General features: G+C 38.2%; 1 protein-coding gene across 1 annotated transcript in view; it reads left to right on the top strand.

Annotated features, from left to right (window-relative positions):
• Window positions 1-17,795, top strand: part of nomo (nodal modulator) — a 67,474-nt gene that overhangs the window by 34,361 nt on the left and 15,318 nt on the right. The window contains exons 17-25 of the mRNA XM_068003221.1: window positions 4,100-4,163; window positions 4,263-4,358; window positions 6,335-6,544; window positions 8,257-8,339; window positions 10,447-10,603; window positions 12,953-13,079; window positions 15,207-15,320; window positions 15,988-16,115; window positions 17,501-17,642. Coding sequence (XP_067859322.1) covers window positions 4,100-4,163; window positions 4,263-4,358; window positions 6,335-6,544; window positions 8,257-8,339; window positions 10,447-10,603; window positions 12,953-13,079; window positions 15,207-15,320; window positions 15,988-16,115; window positions 17,501-17,642 — 1,121 coding nt within the window. The remainder of the gene's footprint in view (window positions 1-4,099; window positions 4,164-4,262; window positions 4,359-6,334; window positions 6,545-8,256; window positions 8,340-10,446; window positions 10,604-12,952; window positions 13,080-15,206; window positions 15,321-15,987; window positions 16,116-17,500; window positions 17,643-17,795) is intronic.

The raw sequence follows: 17,795 nt of genomic DNA, 5'->3' as shown, positions 1-17,795 counted from the left end.
AAGAATTTTAAATTGGATACATTTGGGAGCAAGGGCCAGTGTTGGTCAGAGAGGACGGGGGCGATGAGCGAATGGAGCTTAGCATGGATCAGGATGTGGGCATCAGAGTATTGAATGATTGGAGTTGGTGGTGGATGTTGGGAGGTTGCAAGGACAGCATTGATGAAATTGAGTCAAGGGGAGATGAAGGTATGGTTAAGGATTTCAACGTCTGTGGGAGTAAGGAACGGCAATGTTCCAGAGATCAAAATGAGTGCTGTTGGTAATGGATGTAATATATGGGATTTGAAGCTCCGCTGTGTATAAACACAATGCTGAGGATGTGCACAGTCTAAGTGAGCAACCTAAGAGAGGGATGGAGTCTGTGGTATGGAGTTTTTGGTCGGGACTGAAAATTATGGTGTTGGTTTTCGCAATGTTCAATTGGAGCAAATTTATGTTCATTCACAGGCAGTCTGTCAGCATAGATGTGACTGAGGGAAGTGACCCATAGAGTCAAATTACTTTTATATTTGTAACCCATTGATTGCTATGCAAATTTGTTCCAGCTCAATACACATTGCTTACAACTGATTAGCTTACATGCAAATTTCTTAGAAAGCAGAAGGCAAACAAATCAAATCACTCATTGTGCTTTTTAAAAAAAAAAATCTGCCATTTTTTTCCTCTGAATTTCAATTAGCCAAAGCTCAAAATAAGGTTTTTAACATAACATGGGTCACAAAACATAGTAAGAGCTACAAAAAGAGAGTATGAAAAGAAACTCGCAAGGGATATCAAAACCAATATGAAGAACTTTTATAGGTATATTAGGAAAAAGAGGGTGGTCAGGAGCAGTGTTGGCCCTTTAAAAACTGAAAGTGGGGATGTTGTCATTGACAATGGGGAAATGGCGACATGTTGAACAATTACTTTGTGTCAGTATTTACAGTCGAAAAAGAGGATAGCATGCCGGAAATCCCAAGAAAACTTATATTGAATCGGGGACAGGGACTTGATAAAATTAACATAAGTAAAGCAACAGTAATGAAGAAAATAATAGCACTAAAGAGTGACAAATCCCCAGGACCAGATGGTTTCCATCCCAGGGTTTTAAAGGAAGTAGGTGAGCACATTGCGGATGCCCTAACTATAATCTTTCAAAGTTCTCTAGATTCAGGAACTGTCCCTCTAGATTGGAAAATTGCACATGTCACTTCACTTTTTAAGAAAGGAGAGAGAGAGGGAAACCGGGGAATTATAGACCAGTTAGCCTAACATCTGTTGTGGGAAAAATGCTGGAGTCTATAATTAAGGATAGGGTGACTGAACACCGCGAGAATTTTCAGTTAATCAGAGAGAGCCAGCATGGATTTGTGAAAGGTAAGTCGTGCCTGACAAACCTGATTGAATTTTTTGAAGAGGTGACTAAAGTAGTGGACAGGGGAATGTCAATGGAAGTTATTTATAAAGACTTCAGAAGGCATTTGATAAGGTCCCACATAAGCTAAGATAGAAGCCCATGGAATCGAGGGAAAAGTACGGACTTGGTTAGGAAGTTGGCTGAGCGAAAGGCGACAGAGAGTAGGGATAATGGGAAGGTACTCACATTGGCAGGATGTGACTAGTGGAGTCCCGCAGGGATCTGTCTTGGGGCCTCAATTATTCACAATATTTATTAACGACTTAGATGAAAGCATCGAAAGTCTCATATCTAAGTTTGCGGATGACACAAAGATTGGTGGCATTGTAAGCAGTGGAGATGAAAACATAAAATTACAAAGGGATATTGATAGATTAGGTGAATGGGCAAAACTGTGGCAAATGGAATTCAATGTAGACAAATGTGAGGTCATCCACTTTGGATCAAAAAAGGATAGAACAGGGTACTTTCTGAATGGTAAAAAGTTAAAACCAGTGGATGTCCAAAGGGACTTAGGGGTTCAGGTACATCGATCATTGAAGTGTCATGAACAGGTGCCGAAAATAATCAAGAAGGCAAATGGAATGTTGGCCTTTATTTCTAGAGGACTAGAGTACAAGGGGGCAGAAGTTATGCTGCAGCTGTACAAAACCCTGGTTAGTCCGCACCTGGAGTACTGTGAGCAGTTCTGGGCACCGCACCTTCAGAAGGACATATTGGCATTGGAGGGAGTGCAGCGTAGGTTTACTAGAATGATACCCAGACTTCAAGGGTTAAGTTACGAGGAGAGATTACACAAATTGGGGTTGTATTCTCTAGAGTTTTGAAGGTTAAGGGGTGATCTGATCGAAGTTTATAAGATATTAAGGGGAACAGATAGGGTGGATAGAGAGAAACTATTTCCGCTGGTTGGGGATTTTAGGAGTGGGGGGCAGAGTCTAAAAATTAGAGCCAGACCTTTCAGGAGCGAGATTAGAAAACATTTCTACACACAAAGGGTTGTAGAAGTTTGGAACTCTCTTCCGCAAACGGCAATTGATACTAGCTCAATTGCTAAATTTAAATCTGAGATAGATAGCTTTTTGGCAAGCAAAGGTATTAAGGGATAGGGGCCAAAGGCAGGTATATGGAGTTAGATCACAGATCAGCCATGATCTTATCAAATGGCAGAGCAGGCACGAGGGGCTGAATGGCCTACTCCTGTTCCTATGTAACATAAAAATGACCTATTTCAAATAGCATGATTCAACTTAGATATACAATTGTTTTTTGAGTACCTTTTATTAATGTTTTTATTTGGAGGCCACAGCCTTTCAAAAACCCAGGCTTGGAGTTGCTCATCTTCTCAGAGCTGCCAGTCAATTAGCTGAAGGAAGTTACAATTACACCCATCTGTATTTCTCAGGAAGCCACAGTCTATAATGTGGGGAATCTCACAATATGCATCAATGCAACTGGAACGGTGTCTATCTTCAGCCTATAGAACTATTTATAAGTTTGTTTTTCCAAACAATTTGAAAACAAACTGGAAGATGAATTTTAGAAAGAAAGAATTTGCATTTATGTACCACCTTTCATAACCTCAGGATGTCCCAAAGTGTTTTACAGCTAATGAAGTACTTTTGAAGTGTAGTCACGGTTGTAATGTAGGGAAATGCGGCAGCCAATTTGCACACAGCAAGGTTCCACAAGCTGTAGTGAGATAATGGTTAGATAATCTGTTTTTTATTATGTTGGTTGAGGGATAAATGTTGGCCAAGACACTGGGGGAACTCCCCTGCTTCCTCTTTGAATAGTGCCATGGAATCTTTTATGTCCACCTGAGAGGGCAGATGGGGGCCTCAGTTTAGCATCTTACCTGAAATACGATACCTCCAACTGTGCAGCACTCTCTCTCCTCCACTGAATTTTAGAAGCTTTGTTGAGATAAAATTTCAGAAGAAAAGTGTATGAAATGCTTAGTTTAACTTCAGAGAGATACACTGGCTCCAAGAGAAAGGTAGAGGAGTGATAAAGCTCGTGCTTTATTTTGTTTGTGCTCAAATTCAAAAATTATCATTATTTACACAAGTTTGATCATGTAGCTGCCTAGGGTAAGGGGAACAGTAATTATTTCCAGGAATCTATGAAGAAATGCTTGCTTCACTGTCTCTAGACAGAAGTTTTGGACATTTCTTTCCAAATTCTTTCCGTGAAGATGTGCACTGTTCTCCCCACTTCCACACATGTGCAAACAGCATAAAACATGGACTTTTGAATGTTTTAGGAGGTAATTTTTGACACAAAAACAATGTATATTTTATGGGTTATTTATGTATGCAATTTGTTTATTAAATCCACCAATAAACACCAATTTATTTACCAAGGACCAATCTTCGAAGCTTCTTTCTTGCCTTCCTAATTGCTGTCAGTCCCTAGGACCCCACCCTTTCCTGGGCTGCAAACCATCAGGCCTCCCCAGTCCAGTTCTGCCAAACTCTGGGACCATTCCCTCCCAACACCCTACCCTGTGCCACTATGTGCAAGATTTATCTCAAATCTGGTACTTATTCAGTCATGGTAAATCATCAGCCCACATAATACATTGAATGCTACATGGCATAACACCCCTGTTATTATAAAATAGTGTGTTCTCTAACTCCCTGTGAGCAATGGGAGAGATGCTAGTTTAAAAAAGTTATTTGTCTCTGTTATCAGGTGTCTATAAAGTGACTCCTCGATCCTGCCATCAATTCGAACATGAGTTTTACATCTATGACACGTAAGCATTTAAGTCTCTTGTTTTTCTTATGCAAAATCAATTTGTTAATCAACTGTTGCATTAAATCTCACGAATGTCACGCTACCATTTGTTTATTAGAGCGGCACCAACCATTCTAACCTTAACAGCGATCCGACATCATGCACTTGGTGCTATTGTGACAGATAAATTGATGGATGTCACAGTTACCATCAGGTAAGAGCAACCAAAGTCAAATTTTGTCAAACTATATGCCGTCCTATATCTTGCATTAGAAAATGTATTTTTTTTACATTGGGAAAAGTAGTAATGATTATTTTACACGGTGTGGGGATATGTGACTTTTCATTACATTGCAGTTATATGCAGCTAAATGTACAATGATTCATGTTCCATCAGTCTTTTTCAATGTCTGGCCAATTGTTATGTACCTCAGATCTGTAAACTTATTGAAACTGTACGTAAGCATTGAGTAATTAAAATAAATGTAAACTTTAAAGGAAAAATTATTAGGATACAGTCAGTACAAAAGGGAGAATCGACTTAGCATTTTAGCATGGACTTGGCATTTTTGGTGTGTTTTTTGAGCTGAGAATTTGCGATGTCGCTGGGTCATAATTCTGGAATTTCTTGTCAGTGACGCCCACATCCTGAGAGTGAATATTAAAAAAAAAATCCACAGCAAATGATATGGCAGTTCTGAATTGCAAATATCTTATCCGGGGTTTGTCAGTGAAATGTCAAAAAGTCGACTCTTTTCTATGACTCACGTTTTTCACCTCAATATCGTAATACTTTGCTGGTTTTTCAACCAGTGCAATGAGTGACTGTGGCTTCTTTTTCAAAATGCATACGTTTAAAAATAAAAACAGAAAATGCTGGAAATACACAGCAGGTCAATCTGCATCTGTAAAGAGAAAAGACAGGTTATGATGTTTCACATGTATAACCGTTACCAGACTAATGGCTAAGAGATGCTTAGGAATATATCTGTGCATGTCTACATGACTACTAACTAAATTATTAAGCAGGAGTTAACAGCTGAATGTAATGTTATAAAGAGCCTTCAAAAATGAAAAAATCTTGCAGAGTTTTAGGTAGCAAACCTTATCGTGCTTTGAAGATCTTGCTATAGGCTTCAGTGATGTGATCCTTGTAAGTCCATGGAGCACATGTGCCTTTTACAGGAGTCCAGTGCAAGCCCACCAGGCCAACTTTGTGCCTTGTTGGAAGCACTAAGGTTTTGTACTATTTCCGCTGTGGATAACACTGCTGATGGAAACATTTTACTCAATGTGTACGATTTCCACTGATCATATATTAACTCTGATATCCCAGAAGCTAGTTTCATTAAGCAAGATGAATGACTGCCAGGACTTGTACTGTGTTTAAGTTTTTGTTTGGTAGGAATTTTTGTATTGTCATATTTAGTTCCATTTGGGATTTTTTAATGATTTATGAAACACTTTGCATCATTAGAATTGGAAATTAATATTTTTAAGTTGGTGGCTACTGCTAATACACACTGTGTACTTCCCTTTTTTAAAAAGTAGTCAAACCCTGCTTTACTGAAGATGTCTGGGCCGAGCCCCATTTGGCAGACCAAAAATTTGTCTGTCAGTGGTGCAGCAGTGTTGATGAAGGGTACCAACCTCTTCTTGAGTCGTGATGCTCCTAAAGGCTTACCCCAGGCAGATTCTCCAAATACTGGCACATTAATTTTAATCAGGAGCATGTCTAAGTGCTGATGCTGTGCCACTTACCCTACCTGACAGTGAAGGAAGCTGCCACCTGATCTTACAGTCAACATGTGCTCTGCTAACAGGTCTTTTAATTCAGACTAATTTTAAGTTGTGCATATGAGCACTGCAGAGCACATTTTGACTGTAAGACCAGCAGTTTATTGTACCAATTTGTAACATACTCCAGTCAAGTGGGCAGAGAGGGCTGGAGTTCTCTGTCTGTTTGGAGGAAAACCTCACACAGGCTTCTGTTTAAAATTTAAAATTTGAGTGGGGAAGCCTTTGGGAGTATTGAGACTCCTCTGGCCAGGCAACCATTGGGAATACTAAGGATTTTCAGTAAACCCTGAGTTATGGTACTCTGGGGCTCAGTAAGAACGGTGCTGCTTTGAAATAATTTAATTACTGATATTTTCTGTTTGCTTCATTGTGCTTCCTTCCTTCCCTTAGGTCTTCTATTGATAGTGAACCTGCTTTAGTCTTAGGACCTCTGAAGTCACTTCAGGAGCAGCGACAGGAGCAGCAGCTGGCTGAAATAGAGGCACGTAGGCTAGAGCGTGAAAAGAAAGGCCAAAAGGAAGAGGAAAGAGAACCTCCTGCCCAGGAAATTGTGGAGGAGCTTAAGGGACCTTTTGTTTATGAATTTTCATACTGGGCAAGGTAGGGCCACATGGTAATTAATGATCCAAGATTGCTAAAGAGAAGCAGTGTTAGTGTATAAACAAGTTATTTATTTTTTTGTAGATTAGATACAGTTTTCAAAGCACTAGAAAAGAGAAAAAATGTTGCATTTGATGTTTAACAATTGAAAATGTGAAATTGGGCAAGAAAGTCACTTGATTACTGTTTATCTTTTAGAATAGTGACTTGCAATGACTTAGGAATCCTTTCTACAGCATGTATTGCAGGCATTAATTCTTCCTTGTCCATTAGAAGTGAGATGGTTTATGATATGATGTGATTCCTGAGCACCATTTTGGCATTTTATTAAGTTAAACATCTTATCAGATTTTAACCAAATTCCTTAGATATCTTCCATTCACTAGACTCGATTCTATTAAGGTGCCTGTGAGAAACAGTCTTGTCTCTATAAAGTGAAGCGGGTTTTTGGATTTTTCCAGAATTGGAAAAGTGACCTTTTTTTCTTCTGGATTGCTTTCAAAACAAGAGAGCTGAGAATGTCAACACATCTATAAACATTCTGTGCTTGACCAAAAGCTTGTTCGCTGCAATAACTTCAAAACATTTTGTCACATACTCACCAAATTTGATGAGGGATTTTCTAATTGTCTTCTTGGCTCCTTTATCCTGCTATATGATGTATTTTAATAGCCTTGTAAAATATAAATTTAAATATTTTCAAAAACATTATATGTTTGATATAGTTTATATGGTTAGAAAGGAGGCTATCTTTTTAATTAGCCACTCAACATTAAGGAATGTACATGAAAATCTGATTTTACTGACCATTTTACTATAATGTTGCAAAAAGTGTTCTTAGTGGGAGTTAGGTTTGTGAATATGTATCTTTGTATCCTCTCCATTAATTTCTGTCATGTAGAGGGGATTTGTTCTGGTGCTATTCTTCTTTCTATTGTTAAACACTAATCCTCCTGAGTAACCTGTTTTGAAATGCATTTAAACCACGTTTCATAGAATCATAGAACAGTTACAGCATGGAAGGAGGCCATTCGACCCATTGAGTCCGTGCCAGCTCCATGCAAGAGCAATCCTGCTAGTCCCACTCCCCCACTCTATCCCCATAGCCCTGCAAATTTTTTCCTGTCAAATACTTATCCAGTTCCCTTTTGAAAGCCATGATTGAATCTGCCTCCACCACCCCCTCGTGCAGTGCATTCCAGATCATAACCACTCGCTGTGTGAAAAAGTTTTTCCTCGTGTCACTTTTGGTTCTTTTACCAGCCACCTTAAATCTATGTCCGCTGGTTCTGGACCCTTCCACCAATGGGAACAGTTTCTCTCTATCTACTCTGTCTAGACCATTCATGATTTTAAATACCTCTATCAAATCTCCTCAACCTTCTCTGTTCCAAGGAGAACAACTCCAGCTTCTCCAATCTATCCACGTAACTAAAGTCCCTTATCCCTGATTTGTTTTGCAGTCAAACTTGGAACTTGATCATTTTTAGCTTTTGCATTTAAAAATTTGTCACATATTTTACTTTCTCCGCAGTGTTATAGTTTTCTAAAATTAGTTTTACTATTCTCACTTGTTTGGCAGATAAGATTTATAGTACTAAACATAACCAAGTTTCCATGTTTAATTCTCTTTATTTTAGATGCTTTTGATAGATGGGTTTTTGTTAGCAGTACTCATCCTGATCATATAATTGTTTTACTTTCTCTGGTAGAGCTGGAGAAAAGATTGCAGTCACGCCCTCATCAAAGGAACTTCTCTTCTACCCTCCATCAGTGGAGGCTATCATTACTGGAGGTAACCTTTTATTTAGCTTGAAGACATTAACACGACCGATTTTTAAAAAAAACTTGTGCAGTTTTTAATGTTTTACACTAATTTACTTCACTCCTCAATAATTTTGAATACTCATGTTAATTGCTAAAGGCATGTTAATCGTTAGATTCTTGCTGTAGTCTAGAATATGATAACCATTTTGTAGTCTCTCAGGATGTACAGTAAGCTCAGCATAGCCCAACACCAAGAATTGATTTTAAAAATCCATTGGGAGCCTGGCATATTTAGCAGCAGAATGAATTTAAACATCTGCCTCAACTGACATTTGAAGTTGTAAGTCTTCATTGCTGAGATTTGTCGGTTCTGAGATAGGCTGCTAGGCTGAATATGGTGCTTCAGGAGTGTTCCGTCTCTTAAGAAAAGAGGGGGTGGAGTAAGAGAAACTGCTGGGAAACCTTTAGAGAAATCTGTGGGTCAGATCAGCTGCTCCCTCCCAAGCTGGCAGAGGAAGGCAACAATGAAGGCCTTTAAAGGTAATGAGCAGGAAATTTAAAATTTTGATAACCAGAGATAAAAATGAAACAAAATGAGTGATGAAAATTACAAACAAAGATATGTATCTGACTGCTAGAAGAGGTCAGCGGCTATTTTTGGGAAATTCTCTTTTGAACTGGAATGAATTGAAGTCAGCATACACGAGAACATCTGAGTGACAGGCAGCAACGTAATATAATTCTAGTTCAGTGTTCAAGCTTTTTATCTTCATAGACTGCTTAAGTGCGTATCTGGTTGAAATCAGTGTTCCCATTAATTTGCATACAACTAATAAACAGATTTTTCTGTTCTGATTTAGCATTTATTTATCATTTGGAGGGCTGGATTGCCAAGGTTCATGGGCTGGAAATGACTCGCGTGCTTTCGTTTGGACATTCCTGTTCTAGTTAATTTCATACACCTTTTAGAATAAGTTTTATCATTACAATAGTATTTGGAATAATGGCTCGTGTCATATTTCAGACAAAATTCAAAGCATATGAAATTCTAGTTAGGAAAAGGCTCAATTTTTAAATGCGGATGGGACAAGAAACAACATTACCTGAAGCAATGGATTTATTTTAGTTAGTGGAAGGATTAGAAGTAATTAATTAGAAAGTTAAAACTTGTATTAATCTGAAGCACAGGACCGTTATTTTACACTTGACATTTTTAAGTAAAGACTTTTTTTCTATTGAAACACTTCCCCTAGAGCATGTTTGGTAAAATCAGAGGATGTGTCAAGATTAGTCGCATAACGTCTCTAGGGTGGTACTGGGTAGCGTCGGTCCCATTTGGGAAGAAAATTTAAACTTTTCAATCAAAGCTATGAATGCAATCATTTTACACATCGAACAGATCATATTTGCAACTGGTAATGTGTGTGCAACAATTATTGCTGGGAAGCCTTGCTTGTGTAAGTTGCTCTGTTAAGTAAACTGTGACACCTTTTTCCCTGCAATTTTGCAATTAAAAGTTTCCCAGTCTTTTCAGCTTTATTACTAGCACAGAACTGTTTAATGTATTAATGATCAGCCATTGTAATCATCTTCTGCACTGGATTGAAATTTGCACTCTGCATGCATATTGGAACAATTAAATAGAAACATTTCAAGATGAAGCATAGAAAAATATTTGATATATTCTAAGTATGTTCAGTTCATGCTGTTAATGTAATCATTTTGACCCAACTAATTGTGTTTACTGTTTTATATAATTCCTATCTGCATGTAGTACTTGACTCTGACATGATTAATTCTCAGAATTTTTAATGGAGCTGCTGTAATAGTATGGTGACCTGAATGCTTTCTGCTTTTCTAAAAATATCTTGTAACTTTTGGTTCAATGTGCAGAGTATTTAATTATCTAGATGAGGAAACTAATTGGACTCTCAGCTTCCTTAACAAAAATTACACACTTCATCCAACTAACAGCAGTGTGAAAAATTGTGTTTTTTTGTATAAATGCAGTAAATATTTGCATTTATAGTTTGCCAAGATGTTTTTGACTAGTCTGCACAACAGGGTACTTTAGCATTTTATATTAAACATTTGAATATGTTGCTGCCACATTAATGGATAACATTTTGTTGCAGATAATTGTCCAGGAAGGCTAATAGAAATTCAGGGAAAAGCTGGGCTATTTCTAGAGGGACAGATACACCCAGCATTGGAGGGTGTTGAGATTATCATCACCAAGAAAACCTCTACTCCACTTATCACCGTGTTCACTAATGAAGAGGGATCATACAGGTAAGCTGAAGAAATTTGATGGACGTTTCAGTGTGGTAAATTTAATAAAATTGGAGTTCATTTGATCTCTGAATGGTGCTGCAGTAGCATAGAAGATTCTTTGCTCCATCTCATTTAGTAATATCCCATGGTCCAGTCTTTCTATGATGATTTGGTGGGTTTGTAAAGAAAATTGAACTGTACAAACTTCTGGATCCAGTCCATTATGTTCAAGAAATTGGTAGTGGTGTACAGTTTACATTGTAAAAACAATGAGAAAAACCCAGAAGCTGAGAGCTGTATCCTCTGCACCCTGAAGCATTTGGACGCTCGCAAACTGGCAGATAAATATTGTGATTACAGATTTTGAATGGATGCGTAGGGGTTATAAACTAAATAAAGGGAGAAGTTGGGAGATAATTTCAACAGGAAATTGCTATAGGGGACTTTGATTGGATTCTCAGCTTTTAAAGGCTAAGGAAGAAAATAGCTTTGAAGCACTAGGGGGCAATGTGGATCTATGTGGCTAGAGCAAAGTTATAATTCTGTTTCAGTACATATCTTAACTCCCATTTAATCCATAGAAAAATACCTGCCATCTAAAACAAAATATAAAATTGTAAGTGGTGAGATGATTTAAAATTGTACTTAATTTATGAAAGTGCCTATTGTATTATTATTGGGATTGCTATAAGTAATGTTTCTCTATGCAAACTTGTTGTCTTAGAAGATAAGTGAGCCTTGGCTCTCAAGATCCCAACTTTATTATGTTCTTGTTTTATGACATTATTGCATTTCCTGGAATGCAAAGATAACTCCTGGCTTCTTTTCCCCATAACCAGCTGTCTTCTTAAACCCCTCTCCCCTGCCCCCTCTGCCCTATTCTCCAACAAGTGCGAGGAGCTCATGGTCCTCTTTGTCACTAAGATTGTGACCATCCGTTCAGCTGCCTCTGCCTCATCCCTTCACCTAGCCCACCAAGCCAAACTTCTCCAAAGGTTCCCGCCCTAATCCTGAACCCACATCTTACGATAGTTTCTTTTCTATCTTCCCCCATGCCTTCTTCGAGCTCATCTTGCCAATGAAACTCACCTCCTGCTCTTTCTCCCCTATTCCCACTAAACTGCTGACAACCCAACTTTCCTTATTTGACCCCATGCTAGCTGATACTGTAAACGGTTCCCTCTCCTCAGGTTCTATCCCCCTCCCTTTCAAATCTGCCATAATCACTCCCTCCTCAAAATCCCACCCTTGACCCTTCTGTCCTTGCAAACTACCACCCCATCTCCAACCTCCCTTTCCTCTCCAAAGTGCTTGAATGTGTTGTCGCCTCCCAAATCTGTGCCCATCTTCCCTGCAACTCCATGTTTGAACCTCTCCAATCAGGTTTCCGTCCCTGCCACAACACTGAAACGGCCCTAATCAGAGTCAAAAATAACATCCTATGTGACTGTGACCGCGGTGCACCATCCATCCATCCTCATCCTCCTTAACCCGTTTGCACCCTTTGACATGGTTGACCACACCATTCTCCTCCAACACAACTGCTCCGTTATCCAGCTGGGTGGGACTACTCTCACTTTGTTCCACTCTTACCTAGCCAGAGAATCTCCTGCAATGTCTTCTCTTTCCGCCCCCGCAACATTACATCTGGAGTCCCCCAAGGTTCTATTCTTGGCCCCCTCCTACTACTCATCTACATGCTTCCCCTTGGCAAAATTATCCGAAAACACATCAGGTTCCACATGTGCACTGAAGATACCCAGCTCTACCTCGCCACTACCTCTCTTGACTCCTCCACTTCCTCTGTTGTCAGACAGCTATTCCGATATGCAGTCCTGCATGAGCTGAAATTTCCTCCAACATTGGGAAAACTGAAGCCATTGTCTTCGGCCCCTGCCACAAACTCCATTCCCTAGCCATCGATTCCTGTTGTTTCACACAAGAACTTGATTCCGTGGACAAGGTCTATATCAACAAAAATTAGTTGTAAATTAAAAATGATTCTTAAAGAACAATTTTCACTCAAACGCCGTATCACCAGGAGTTTTATTCAATAATGCTTTTATATCAACATTAAAAAATCCTTTGCTCTAAAATACAGCCATTATTTTCAGTGTCAGTATTTACTGCAAAATATGAAACTTTTTAAATTAGTTTTTGAAACAAAAACACTGCATTACTTGGTCAAAGCTGAAAGTGTTAAATAATTTCATGTTTACAAAAAGGATTGTTTGGAGTTGTAAAAGTCGAAATGGTTTACTCTGTGTTCAAACAGCATTATTTTTTTCCTGTTTCTTCCACCCTATCCCCCAATTAAGGCACTTGAAAGTACAGAGGTGGTATAGCTTTTTTTTGTTAAATTTTCAGAGTTGGACCATTACACAGAGACCAGGAGTATGCTATAACTGCCCAAAAGGAAGGTTTTGTTTTGACTGCATTAGAGGGAACAGTTGGCGATTTTAAAGCTTTTGCATTAGCAGGAGTTACTTTTGAGGTAAGTTTAATATGAAGCAGTGTGCAAATTGTACTTTATTATTGGCCTTTTTAAAAATCTTTTAATTAAAATTTTTGGAAGCTACTCATTACTGCAGTTTACCAGTCATGGGACAGGTGTGGTCACATGGCACACAGGTTAATGCAGAGTCAAATTTAAATAACTGTGTTAGCTAGCTCTTCTGATAGACGGATAATATTTTTTGCTTTTGTTTGTTATTAACTATTATAAAAGCATAACTTTATTTTTTTTCTAGAATTCTTAGAAACGTAATTGACTATTTTCAGAATTTATTTTAAGTTAAAACCACTTAGATTAAATTGATCAACGGAGTGCAGATACAAGTTTTTAAGGGTTTGAATTCTAAAGTGTTAAATACAGTTGTGATATTTATTTCCTTATGTCCTTTGTGGATCAACAGTCAAGCCATAGGCTGCTCTGACTTTAGCCTGTATCAAATAGGATGGGTCTGCTTGGCTCATTTGTTAGTCAGAAATTTGTGGGTTCAAGCCGCACTTCAAGACATGATCACGTAATATACGCTAACACATCAGTGCAGTACTGAGAGAGTGCTGCATTGTTGGAGCTGCAATTTTTTGGATGAGAGTGTGAACCAAATCCCCATCTGCTTGTTGAGGTGGAGGCAAAAGATCCCATGGTACTCTTTTGAAGAAGAAATTGACTCTTGAATTTGCCTACATTGCAGTAGATTTACATAGAATTTACAGCACAGAAACAGGTCATTTGGTCCAACATTATGCCGGTGTTCATGCTCCACACGAGCCTCCTCCCACCTTACTTCATTCCACCCTATCAGCATATCCTATTCCTTTCTCCCTCATATATTTATCTAGCTTCCCTTTAGTGACTGCAAATTCGTAAGTAATTCACTGGTTGTGCTGTAACCATTCTATGATGCTTTATTATGATATGGTTATAACACTCATTGCGCAGTACATAGTGTTAGTTGAGTTGTGAATTTTGTTGTGAAGCAGTTTGCGGTTTCCTGATATAAATAGAGATGTAAGTTCTTCCGTTAGATTGTTCATAATGCTGCTTTCATATTTATTTCTAAAGTCTTGCATTTTTACATCTTGTGGGCATTGTTTCCAACTGACCATACCATTCTATATAATAGATATGACTTGTGTAGGTAATAGGTTTCATCAATTGAATAGACTTCTAAATTGATTTGGTCACATGGCAGATGAAATTTAATGCAGAGAAGTGTGAAGTGATACATTTTGGCAGGAAGAATGAAGAGAGGCAATATGGACTAAATGGTACAATTCGGAAGGGGGTGCAGGAACAGAGAGACCTGGGGGTATATGTGCACAAAAACTTTGAAGGTGGCAGGACAGGTTGAGAAAGCGGTTTAAAAACGCATACGGGATCCTGGGCTTTATAAATAGAGGCAGAGAGTACAAAAGCAAGGAAGTTACATTGAACCTTTATAAAACACTGGTTTGGCCACAACTGGAATATTGTGTCCAATTCTGGGCACCACACTTTAGGAAGGATGTGAATGCCTTAGAGAGGGTGCAGAAAAGATTTACTAGAATGGTTCCAGGGATGAGGGACTTCAGTTACGTGGATAGACTGGAGAAGCTGGGGTTGTTCTCCTTAGAGCAGACAAGGTTAAGAGGAGATTTGATATGTGTTCAAAATCATGAAGGGTTTAGATAAAGTAAATAAAGAGAAACTGTTCCCATTAACAGAAGGGTCGGTAACCAGAGGACACAGATTAGCAAAAGAACCAAAGGCAACATGAAGATAAACTTTTTCAAGCAGCGAATAGTTATGATCTGGAATGCGCTGCCTGAAAGGGTGGTGGAAGCAGATTCAATCGTGACTTTCAAAAAGGAATTGGATAAATACTTGAAGGGAAAAAATTTGCAGGGCTACAGGGAAAGAGTGAGACAATGGGACTAACTGGATTGCTCTTACAAAGAGTCAGCATGGGCTCGATGGGCCGAATGGCCTCCTGTGCTGTAACCATTCTATGATGCTTTATTATGATATGGTTATAACACTCATTGCGCAGTACATAGTGTTAGTTGAGTTGTGAATTTTGTTTTAATGTCTTTTTAAAATTATGTAAATATATATTACATTTTGTATAAACAGATAAAAACTGAAGATTATCAGCCCCTTGCTGGAGTTCTTTTGTCTCTTAGTGGAGGACAGTTCCGCTCTAATCTGCTCACACAAGAGAATGGCATGCTTACATTTGCAAACCTGGTAAAGTTCATTTTACTTAGTCAAAAACTGAAGTTACTTAAGCCAATTGTAAATATAGTTAGAGATTTTTCTGTTTGATAATTTTGTACTCTTTTAGACGAGGGATAACAGTGCTGGGGAATGGAATGCTTCTCCACTTTTGTTGCCAGAGTCAACATCAGGAGGTTCCAAAATATTGTACAGCAAGGATCAGGTGCATAGTAAAGCTCCCTTTATTCTGCCTTGACAATGTGCCTACCCCAGCCTCAGAGGAGCGCCCATTAGTACACCAGAGTGACTTTTTTTGTCACTTCTCACACTAGCCAGTCTGTTGCGTGATTGTGAGCAGTTTTGTCTTGCAAGCTCATTAGAACTGAGTTGAGACTGTCCAGACTGATTTTGCTTAGTACTTTTGCAACTAGCAGAAAGTGGAAATCATTATATCACAAATCCAATAACCTAGAATTTAAAAAAAACGTTGAATTAACACACTTAGTCAACCAGTCCTTTTTAAATGTACTTGTATAAATGAATTTGTAACCATTTTTGGCTACGAATAAAATAGGATGAAACATATCTTTAACTATCAGTAATAGAACTGAAATGAAAATAAACACTGATTTTTAATTTTTCCATCTAAGCATTAAAATAATTGAATACTGTACCTGTATTCTATGTTGTTGTGCAGAGTCCTGGTCAATACTACTTCAAACCCATGATGAAGGAGTTTCGCTTTGAACCTGCCTCACAAATGATCGAAGTACAAGAAGGACAAACTCTTCAAATCAAAATTACAGGCTATCGAACTGCCTACAGGTTTGTGGGGGAAAAAAAAAAGCAATCTATTTCTGAATAAGTGCCGTCGGACTTTCTATGTTCAAGGCAAATTATTGTCTGAAACAATAGCCGTGTACGTTGTGGTACGGCAAACCTTTGTGGATGTGGGTGTGTTTTTATAATAGGAACCAATAACAACTAGAATAGCTCATGTATGTGAATGCGATCTGGCATTTTGTTACACTATTGCAAACCTGAACGTTTCCCTGCAGAATAAAATAAAAACCTAAAATGCAATGGTTAGAATGAAATTTTATTGTGGAAAAGTCACGATTAAAAGAGTAAAGTGAATTCAATTTACTGATTATGACAAAATAGTGAAAGTGATGAGTTACAAGTATTAAACTAACTGCATTTATTGAAGAATTTATTTAATGCTTCATATTTGAACTTGACTGCAATCTCTGCTTCAGTATGTGTTAAAACCATAAATATGCTTCACAAAACTGATTGTGAACCTGTGTTTCCTATAGCTAAACTAGAGTGGAACATTTTTAAATAAATGAAACTGAGAATCAGTGATTGTAAGTGCATATCTGTGAGATGTATTGTATATTAATATGAGATGAACCCCTAGTGCTCAGATTTCCCCTATAATTTCAGCAGCAGTTCCATTTAGAGGAAACGGTGGCACAGCTCAATGAAGCACCACAGACCAATAGGTTCATACCGTGTTGCTCCACACAGTGTTAATGATCTCTGCTGTGCTGACTGGAAGTCGAGTGTTGCCCAGTGGGAATGAGAGGGAGAATCACTCTAAGCTGTTGTCAGGAACTTCTTAGCAGTTGCCTTCAATAGGAGGCCTGGGGGACAGTCTTTCAGCCAGGAATGATGTGTAGCACAAAAAGAAACAAGGGAAAAATTAAAAAAGACCCATGTTGTCTTAGAAAGCTAAATGCTATTTAGCTGTAGGATAAATAAAGTGGCATATTGGACTATATTGCCACCCTCTTATCCATTTTGTAATGTTTGTAATGCTTATGCTGTTCACTGTACACTTATTGCCATTTGAGAGTCTGTTCTGTAATAAAACATCTAGTCATAGCATACACCAATAGTGAACCTTGAAAGCGAGTAATTTACCAAAATAACCAATCTTACTCCTATGAGTTCTTCAGCTAGATGTTCAAATGCTATGTTGCTTTGTATGTTGTGTGCTTTCCCTCTAGATTACCTGATAAAGCTCTGCATATGATTATTAAATGTATTCTGTAAAAGATTTAAAAACAAATTGCAGACAGGATTATCTTGGGAAGTTTATTTCTTGAGGTGTATGGAAGCCATCTGAAAATGGCATTCAGTTCTTAATATCAAGTGTCTAAAATACAACCAAAAAAGTCTAACATCCATTTTTTTTTAAAAAGCTGTTACGGAACTGTATCTTCATTAAATGGGGAACCTGAACAAGGAGTTGCAGTAGAGGCCATTGGCCAGAAAGATTGTAGCATTTATGGAGAGGATACAGTGACTGATGAAGATGGAAAATTCCGTCTCCGTGGTCTACTGGTAAGGGTTAACAGTTTAACTCTCATAGATTTAATTTTGAAAATGTTTATTGAAGAGAACTTGCTCATGCACTCTTAATATTTATTGTCCAATTTGATAATGTATTAAAACAATAACAAAATGATATATGGTCAAAGTTCACATACTGTAAGG

This window comes from Heptranchias perlo, chromosome 22 (genome assembly GCF_035084215.1).
Source record: "Heptranchias perlo isolate sHepPer1 chromosome 22, sHepPer1.hap1, whole genome shotgun sequence".
Taxonomy (NCBI): Eukaryota; Metazoa; Chordata; class Chondrichthyes; order Hexanchiformes; family Hexanchidae; genus Heptranchias; species Heptranchias perlo.
This window is presented reverse-complemented; position numbering and strand designations above follow the sequence as displayed.